We start from the raw sequence: 10492 nt of genomic DNA, 5'->3' as shown, positions 1-10492 counted from the left end.
AATATCGAATATAAGACCTTTTTCGAAACCATTTTTAGGTGCAGTTGCAGCATGAATTATTTGCGCAGGATCCTTCACTGTTGCACATGTAGTTATATTTAATCAAATTTCCCATTATTGTTGTGCGGCCTATCATGACGGTTGTGCAGGCTTCGTATTGTACAATAATCTCACGTTTAATTAAAACAATAATGTTGGTGTTCTTGCGCAACAACAGTGGAAATTTAACCAATTGATGGAGTGTACTGCTAGGGCTAGGGATGGATACAAAACGAATAATTACCAAGGAAAATAATACACCTTCCATATAGAGATTAGAGCTAGAAGATGGTGAAACCATCAATCTTCTACGACAAATCTTCTCTAACAAAACCTTTACTGCTCAAATCAACAATAGGCCTTTGATTCTATTTTTTGTAAGATCAAATGCCTACTATACATACACGTTCAATCTGTTAACCTTGTAGATGAAGTTCTATAACATTCCTGATAGTAAAGGATTCGAGAGCTTTGACAGAGAACGAAGAGAGAGAAGTAAAAATTGTATCAAATGTATTTCTTCTTATTTTCTTAATGTGTAAGCAACTGTACTTGAGTATTTATACAACAAACACAACAGACTAAACTAACAACTACTCTTAATCCTTTGACACTTGTCATCATCTAACCCATTTACTTAATATCTCTAACACAATCCACTCGTCTCTTTTGTTATAATCCAAGTCGAACACTGACAAGGAATCCTTGTCCAACAATAAAGTACAAAATTAGGATAAAAACTGTGTTTCAATCCTATATCTTCGTTGCACTAATTTGACTCAAAATAGTTGATTATTACATTCATTTTCATGCTCATATTCTAACATATGAATAATGCTTGCACCCCCGTGCATCTGTACTTTGACCCGTGTGAATACTCTCTCTCTCACTCTCTCTCTCTCTCTCTCTCTCTACAACAACCAAATGTAAGCCAACAAAATCAGAGAAACAATCCCATCTAGGCCCACAACATCATAATCAACCCATAAAATCATAGAAATCTGTAGAAATAGACCCATGTAAGCCCACAAAATCATACAAATCAACCCATAAAATCACAGAAATCTGCTCTGACCCAAATGGAGTCAGCCCAGATAATCAAACAAAAAGCCCAAAAGCAACCGTACCAACTCCCACCGCAGCCTGAGGAGACCACAAGCAGTGAAAATTCCAATTTCGTATAGAAAAATTGACATTTTATGTAACCAAGTTCATCGCATCAGTAATTGTTGGTGTTCCTCCCCGATCCTACATTTTTACAACTCAACTCAGCGAGCGAGCTATGATACTGGCAGTGTTGTTCGCCAACTCGGAAGGCAACATCCTAGTTGAACGGTAAGCGCAGATCTCCACCGTCCATTCATAGATCCCCATGATTTTGAATTGCTTTGCGTTTTTGGCTTAGAATTGTTGATTATGTTATACCATTTTGTGGGTTTGGTTAATCTAGCTTGGAAATATTATGGATTTGATCTGAATTGTGGTTTTGGGTTTTTCATTTCTGTGTAATATGTTGTTTTCTTTGTATGTATGCTGGGTTAAACCGGGTGGACTTTGATTTGCTAGGATGGTTGCTTATTTGTATTATATGGGTTTACGGGGAAACGCCGAATTTTAAATGGTACCCTTCTAGTTTCTATCTTACAAGATCTTGTCAGATCAAGATGTGAACAGGGTAGGCAACAATATACAACAAATCATGTTTTGTGTGTAGACATGGTATAGAGACCATGTAGCATTTACTATTGAAACCTCATCATTGTGCGTCGCTGTATAGTGTGTATGCAATTGCAATCTATATGGCATATATCGAAAAGGACTGATGGTAGAGCAGTTTTGAGTTGATTGCTTTGATGTCTTTTTGTACTTTGGTTTGCTGTCTTCGTGAAGCATTGACTCATTGGTTTTACGTCTTATTGAAGTTTCAATGGAGTTCCTGCTGAGGAAAGGCTGCATTGGCGATCTTTCCTGGTCAAACTTGGGGCAGATAATCTTAGGGGCGTGAAGAATGAAGAGCTCCTTGTTGCTTGCCACAAGTATGTATAATAGTTTCTATTGTTGTTGTGCGGATATAATGCATAATCTCTATGTTTAGATTGCCTTAGTATTAGATGACTAGTGTAATGGCATATTGTGTAATCAGAACTGAGCTGGAACCTGATTTTTGCCCCAGTGAGAATATAATGCTGGAATGTGATGAAAGTTGTAAAATTTATAAGCTAGAGATTGAAATTTGGTTTGTGAAGGGATTCCCTTTTTGGCATTAAGTCTTCTGCAAAGAACTCCATTGTCATCAGTATTTATATTAATAATAGAAACGTGACTCAGAATCTGGTACCATTTGACATGATATGACATGTGTTGATGTGTTTATCAGGTCAGTTTACATTGTTTACACTGTGCTTGGGGATGTCAGCATCTATGTCGTGGGCAAAGATGAGTATGATGAACTAGCCTGTAAGTATTCGGTGCTCCATTCAATAATATGATGCTGGTTTGTAAAAATGACAGGATGAAATTAATCAATCAAAAATCCAAAGTTGTACTTCACTGTTGTTGAGATTAAAGTTCTGGACCAGTTGTTTTTCACACCCCTTTAATACCTTTTCATCGGTAGTTTAGTTAGTTGCAAATATGGGCTTTTCCATTTTAGATGAGTAACTTTTACATGCTTTCCAAAGTAGTTTCATGTCATCAACCATGCACAAGGCTCTCACCTGTTACAGTGGGCCAGTTCACTATTAGGGAGGGTTGATGACTTTGCTTAGAAGAAACAAGCAAAAAAAGAGTGCTATATATTTCCCCAAAGATGTTTTAGTAGGACCGAATCTGATGTACAGCTTGGTGCAATTGGCGAAAGGTAGCAATTGTTTTATTTGTTTTTCGGTGGAAATTTGATGCCATCACCTTTTGTCAAAAAACGCAAAATGATAACTTTTTTAGACTGATGTGGTGCTTGCTGTAGTTTCACCATATTGTATCAATTGCTTTTAAATGGGAGATATGATGTACTTGATTTTATTACTGGTATTGCTTTGTTAACCCTGGATGGTTTCTTGCTAGTGTCGGAGGTGATCTTTGTTATAACATCAGCTGTGAAGGATGTATGCGGAAAGCCGCCAACTGAGCGCCTTTTCCTGGATAAGTACGGAAGAATTTGCTTGTGTCTGGATGAAATTGTTTGGAAGGTGAGCTGCTGGACATCCTTTAAAATAATTAGAGCGACAGATTCTCATTATAATAACATCAGAATCAAACCTTACATTTCCTTTTATTATTCGGGTTGATAGGAAGACTTGCTTTCATCCCTCGTTTCATCTCACATTTACTGGACTCCATATTGCACAACAGTTCTATGTTGCTGCCCAACCTTTTACTTCATAAACTTTATCTTCTTTGACATATGTTTTCCTGTACTTTGAAGGGATTGCTGGAAAATACAGAAAAGGATAGAATCAAGAGATTGATAAGGTTAAAGCCTCCAACTGATTTCTGAATCAAGCTTCCTACTGAATGTTGAACCGAAGGCAACGTTGAATTCATCCCCGGTGTATTTTCAGGCTTTGTGATAGACATTATGTTTTCAAACCTCGCTTGGATAAGATAATATGAGAATAGGTAATATTTTTCTACTCCATGAGAATATATTTTCTATACTCTATAAGATTATTCTTGAAAATACCTTGTAATATTTATACTGTCTTCCCAAAACAATGTGTAGTGAGTGTGTCGCCGTGGTAAATTTTTTGCCGGAGAAGACACGGTGGTTCATTAGGACGATTTGCGATATAAGTATGTCCTCCACTGAACTCCATGTAGCCCCGAGCTATGAATGGATTAGGGATCATTAGATAGCTAGAATAAAAAATAACAGAGAAAACTACTGCGTTAAGAGGTCACTGGTCTCCAATGTTTAAAATCAGATTGGTGCCAAGCATAAAATTCAAATTTTACTATACAAATGTTAATAATAAGAGTTTTTACTATCTACAATTTTATAATCGCAAAGGTTAAAATAAATAATAAAAAAAAGAACTCCCGGACATGAGTGTTGTCAAGTTGACTAGGGCATTGGGTTCTCTCTTTGCAATTAAATTTAAATCCGTTTATGTATAGTTTAAGCGAACGAGGAGTTGGTAAAGATTGTTCAAGGCTTAGGTTTGAGTCTCGATGCCGATAATCTCTCTTGGTGGTAGATTTGTAAAAAAAAAAAAAAAAAAAAAAAAAAAAAAAAAAAAAAAAAAGGGTTAAGACCCTTTCTATAATTCCTCAAAAAGACTTGTGATGTAGGCTCTGACCTTAGAATGAGGTAGCTTTCCCTCCTTCAATACTTTTTTTTTTTACCAAAACAATAAAAAAAAAAGAAATTTAAGTCCCTGAGAAAGTCATACATTGATCACAAAGGAGGCAAATTGTATAGAACAAAAGTGCTTACTAATCGAAAATCATTAAACTCATTATTTAAATGACGTCACTTAAAATTTTTGGAAAGCCTTTAAATCTTCATACTCCCACAGTTACTATGTTCTGAAAGAAATGCAACTTCGCAGAATTATCTTGCAAAATTGGAGTATTTTGGCCCTGTAGAGAATTTTGAAATTTTGATACAATGATTCTAGCCTCTTAGGTCCCATTGGGGGTTTTTTTTTCCACCAAAAAGTACTACTTCAAAGTTAAGCAATAAAAAAATGTTTGGTAAAAACAAAACATCCCGCTTAGTTTTAAAACAACGACCTCCAGACAGCAGCTTTTAAAAGCAACAATCAAAAAAGACAAATTTGAGTTTGTACATGCACCAGCTTGCTAGTATTAGAAGACAACAAGAATCTTATAGAGTTGCTATATGCAAGTGGAAAAACTAGTTATATACAGTGAGTTAGTAGGTGCATAATTGTTTGACCATGACAACTTGAGGAACCAAGAGGACGGCAATGAAAGGAGAAGGCTTGTGGAGCAAGTGTAGGTGCGGAGAGGCATGATGCCAATCAGAGTCTCTTCAGAGCCAGTGTCCAAGAACACGATGGTGTTCTTAATTGCTGCTTCCATTGCTTCTAGCTGGTAACTGCAAACAATGATAAAATATAACAGCTTGACAAACCCAACCCTTCATATTGAATTCAAAATTGTTTATATTTTAGCAACCAAATAATCAAGAAGATAACTGGGGAGTGAAAGCAGCAACCACAATCTGCTTATGAAGTGAATGAAATTGTAATTTGTAATTTTTGGTTTTGTCAGCAACCAGACAATGAAATTATGTGAAAGGAGGAATGGCTCTATCTAACCAAATAACATACATTTAAATTTGCCAAAAAAAAAAAAAAAAAAAAAAAAACATACATTTAAAAAGAGTAAAAGAAGGAAAAACAAGACAAGACCTTCTGGCAAATGGGAGAGGATCAAAGTCATCAGCTTCTCCACTATTGGCATCACCACCATACTCTTACAATTATTGATTCCATACCATCACCATCACCGGCTCCACAATTACCACCACTACTATTACCACCAGCATCAGCATTGTCACCACTATCGTCGCCATTGCCTATGATTGCAACCACCAACATTATCCCACTACCACTATCACAACCACTGTCTTTGCCATCGCCAACAACAAAGCAATTGCCACCATCACCGTTGTGACCACTGTTACCTCTACACCCCAACCACGACACCCTATTATTGGTACCACCACAACACCCTTCCCCCCCTGTTGGCACTGCCATCACTGCCACTACCCTGCCACCGCTGTTGTTGTCACCACGCCCACTACTATGTTTATTTTTGTCATACAATCACTTTTACATTGAAAATTTTCAAACGCTTTTAGGCTTTTTATACTCACAACACTTTTGAAAATACAGTTTATCAAACGCTCAACTCTTTTATTTTACAACTAGTTATTCTTAAAGCGCAACATAAGCGGGTTTAGAAGAAAAAAACATCAATCCCAAAAACTGACCCTTAGTTCTATTCTCTAATTTGCTTTGCGTCAAAAAGCCTCCAAAAAAATACATCTTAATCATTTATCGTACATTATGTAGTCATAATTCATTTGAATTTTATTATTTAAAATTAAACACAAATGGTAATTAAAGAAAACTAACCACATGATGTACAATAAATAGTTAGAATGTGAGGATCCCTAAGATCACCACAAAGATGATCCCTAGGATCCCCACAAAGAGGATCTGGAGAGGATCCTCATCCTCCAAGGGGGTACTAAAGGTTAAAGTAAAAGCGTACAAATACGAATACAAAACATACCTTTTAAGCGTGATGGGTTACTAAAATGTATTCTGAAATTGACTGAATTTGTGGTGGTTTTCATACTTAGTAATTGTTGACAACATGAAAAAAAGAGATAATGGTACACCTAATCTCATAATAAAATACCACAATTATAGAGACCGATATATTTTTCTTTGCCTGATCTCTTCCTAATTAAGAAAAAGTAATTTTCACATATCACGTATTTCCTCCTACGCACATTTATTTATTTTTCGCTTTCATATTAAAGCAGTTAAAAGAAAAGTAATGAAAAGGATGTGAGAAAATCATTTTCCCAAATTAATTTATGTTCGTCATGGTATGCAATGCATCTCTATACATATAACATCCCACATATTTGTCTTCAGTTGTCCCTTTTTCTCCTACTCAAAAACTATAGTCTATTGAAAGGTTGTTATGGCAATAGCAATGAAGGCTCGGGTGACTTTAGCATTCCTCCATTTGGCTTTCGTCCAAGCAACTTGAACCAGTCCACAGCTACAACACCAACCCCATCCCCAACCTCTCACTTCCTTGAAGTTTCAACAACACCCAGGTCCGTCTGTTAAGAGTGTTCACCTGTGTACGTTCAAAGTTCGATTTTCTCCCTCCTCCATATCACTTGTGTCAAAAATAAGCTTGCATTGCATTCATTATTTGTTGATCGTAAAGTTCTATGTTTGTTAAATTGCAATTGTACATATGAAAATACTAGACAGATAAAAATTGCTTTGGTTTATACATAATTGTATGCTATATCTTACGCAAGAACATTGATAAGTATGGCTCTTGTAGAATGTAAATTTGTACGTTATGTAAATAAAGACTGTACTTCACCTCCATATGTACTCGAGATCAGATCGGAATTAAAAATTTGGTGATGCTAACGGCCATAATTAAGGTACTTATAATTACTTCCCTTCAAATAGTAGTCGTGTTAAAGACTATGAATCTGAATTACTCATTAAATAAAAGTATTTTTGTTTACTATTTTGGATATGTTGCCTAGATTGATACTTGGACGTATTACAAAAAAAAGGGTGCTTTGGCAATGTAACATACTAAATTGTATGAGCGTATATTATCTTAGAGTTTATTTATCACTTGTGCGCAATATTTACTCATAACTCTTGATAATCATCAAGTGTTTGCTAGACTAGACGATCCATGGTTGCCTGTGAGATTCAGGCGTTGCTCTAAAGATAGATTTCCGATTATCGGGCCATGCACGTCCGGGACATGCATGGTATGTGCATCTTTATAGGGTTGGACAATGGGGGGAAAGAACAGGGCGTGGCAAGATAGTATTAAAGATTAAAGTGAAAGATGCAAATATGTGCATGACAACATTGGTTAGACTGAATGTGCTCTTCTATGCATTCGAGTTGGAATCCCCCTTTCGTAATTAAAAAAAAAAACAATCATAATACCATGGTTTAAGAAAATAAAAAATAGATTATTGTTATTTTTTACAAATGCTAGATATAATCTTTTCTAAACCCAACTAAATATAAGAAGAAAGATAGTTTGAACTTGGAACACGATGAGTTAAAAGAGGAAGGTCCTATCTCATCAAGACAATCCATCACTTTCCAAAACAATAGATAAAAACAAAGAATATAAAAATATAGACCTCTTAAAAATGGACGGTTTCTAAAATAAATTCTAGAAATGACTGTTTGCAGGGCTTTTTTCATACCTAGTAATAGAATTTCTTGACAACATGACAAAGAGATAATGGTGTACACACTTAACCTAATGTCATAATCAAATATCACAACCATAGAGATAAAGTTTCTGACTGTAATCCACCCTTAGTTAAGCAAGTGATAAAGACTTGCACACGAACGACCGACTATAGCATTCTTATACCCTATATAATGATATCTCCCCTCTCTCTTATTCAGACTATTTTTTTTACTGAAATTAAGTTGAAGGTTATGTCAATAACAATGAAGGCAGCAGTGACTTTAGTGCTTATCTTCACCTTCATGCAAGCCACTTCAACCATTAATGCACAACCCCAACTCCTCCCATCCACTCGGGTATGAGAAAATTCCTCGGTAAATAGTTAATCAACAAAGTTCTGTAAATTACTAATGAATATATGAAAATAAATAGAGAAAATATTACTTATTTAAATTAATACATATGTTCTTTTTCTAAAAATTGTGTGTAATAATTTTTTACTATATATCCTAATGTATTAATAAAATTAATAGATATGGGTTTTTCCAGAATGTAGGTAACTGTTCTTACGTGGTGAAGATAAAGACTAGCTGTACTTCGGCCCATTACACACTAAATCAGATCAATATCACGTTTGGTGATACTTTGAATAAGGTACTTCTCTCCCAAATTACATTATACAGATACAAACTCATATACAATACAGATAGTCTAGCTCTATGTCGGAAATAATATATTGCGTGACAGGCTTATACATGTTTGTAAATTTACATAGCGCGAACCTAAAAATGTCATCTAGATTGATGTCTGCCAACATAATCATCTGCAGTGTCACATAAGTGCAATATTTACAACTTACATAATTGTATTTTCATCAGCAACTGATGATATTTGTTAACATTATTTCCTAATGATGATCAGGTGTATTCGGGTAGAATTGATGATCCACAAAAAGGCAGATTCCGACGGTGTCGTATGGATACATTTGGTCATATTTTCGGGCCATGCACGTACCCTTGTTGTATGTTAGTCTACAGGACGGGATACGATGGGTGGAAAGTAGATACAGCGACAATTTTCGTTGATGCTAAATCTGTCACATTTTTTTTCAACTCGATGTATATCCCACAAGGTGTTTGGTATGGGCTTAATAATTGTATTGGTGCTCATGCGGCATCATCCCCTGAAAACACACAGAAAAGGATATAGGAGCTTGTCTTCTTGTTCTGACCACAACTCTCTGGTTTCTAATAAATAAAAGTGGTACTAGTGCTTTAGTATTCCATTTTTCGTCGATTCTGCACGTTATGTTGATGGTATATATACAGAATAAATCAATAAAAATGGGTTTTGTTTACTTCGAAAGTTGGTTCCAGTTAAGCAGTAATTTCTCTCATTCTAAAGCCCTTATAACTATTTGCATGAGTTTATTTAGATTCTTAGGTATGGTGGTTAGAAAGCTTTAGATAAAGTTTAGTTCCAAAGAGTCTTTAAGAAAAACAGCATGTTGTTTTCCCCAGTCGTGGCATAGTTCTAGCTAGCAACGGCGACAGAGCTTATACGGCGGCGCCATAAGCAACGGAGGTGGGAGCGGCAGCTAGCTGAAGATAAGGTGCAGAAGGAAATGTCGACGAAAGTGAATACTGATGTAATACAACAAAGTCAGTAGTTCATGCCTCTATCTATAGCAAATGAACATGATTTTGTCAATGAAGGAGAGGTGTTTTGAGCTATAAGTCTCCAAAAACACTTAATATATAGTAGAGCTGCGAAGATATCTGTGAGAAATGAGAATTGGGATTAGTCTATGATAAAATTCCACACCGGACATATTGGTCCTTTTATTCTCCACCCAACCACTATATAAGGAGGGTTTTGGAGAAGGAAGATATACATAGAAAATTGAGAAAAAAAAATCTATAGAGAGGATAGAAAGGATAATACTTAGTTACTCACTCATATACTCATTTTTTTATCAGGTTCAATAAAAAGATATCACGTGTCACTTGTTTTTAAAGTCCAAGAAAAATTAAATAGCATGTCTATTATTTTTTAAAGGCTTAAATGTTAAAAAGGTCCTTGTCTTTTAACCTTTTAGTCAATTAATCCCTGTATTTTGATTTTAGCCGATTTAGCCTTTGTGTTTTACACCGTTAGCCAATGCAATCCATTCCGTCAAAAATAAGATTTTTGTCAAAAATAAATAAAAGTTCAAATATGAAACAATCCAAAAATCATCACACCCATGAGGGTACGGGGGAAGGGAGATCAGGGAAGTGGTGCAGATTGATGCTATGAAGATGGCACGGATGGGGGAGGGTGATCGACATCGTCTTGGGAGTTGTTGGGTGAAGAACTACGAGAGGGAGTGTGGGTGGTTTCTATGATAAGTAACGGTGATTGGGGTGTTGCCTTGGGTGTGTTCGACGGTGGTGGTACTGGGGGTTTCAAATTCTCCTTTTACTTTTGAATTCTTTTTATTTTCTTATCTTTT

General features: G+C 35.7%; 1 protein-coding gene and 1 long non-coding RNA gene across 2 annotated transcripts; both read left to right on the top strand.

Moving 5' to 3' along the window:
* The first annotated feature begins 897 nt into the window (after window positions 1-897).
* LOC103437257 (uncharacterized) lies at window positions 898-3730 on the top strand. The gene is made up of 5 exons (XM_070817125.1): window positions 898-1374; window positions 1962-2075; window positions 2417-2496; window positions 3103-3227; window positions 3464-3730. Exons 1-5 carry the CDS (start codon window positions 1322-1324, stop codon window positions 3533-3535), a joined length of 444 nt encoding a protein of 147 aa, XP_070673226.1. The 5' UTR covers window positions 898-1321; the 3' UTR covers window positions 3536-3730.
* A 4493-nt stretch (window positions 3731-8223) lies between these two features.
* Window positions 8224-9279, top strand: LOC103437306 (uncharacterized). The gene is made up of 3 exons (XR_011578016.1): window positions 8224-8354; window positions 8548-8652; window positions 8920-9279. It is a non-coding gene; the product is annotated as an uncharacterized lncRNA (long non-coding RNA).
* The last annotated feature ends 1213 nt before the right edge of the window (window positions 9280-10492 follow it).

This window comes from Malus domestica, chromosome 17 (genome assembly GCF_042453785.1).
Source record: "Malus domestica chromosome 17, GDT2T_hap1".
NCBI classification, from domain to species: Eukaryota; Viridiplantae; Streptophyta; class Magnoliopsida; order Rosales; family Rosaceae; genus Malus; species Malus domestica.
The sequence above is the reverse complement of the archived record's forward strand: the minus strand, read 5'-3'. Positions and strand labels throughout refer to the sequence as shown.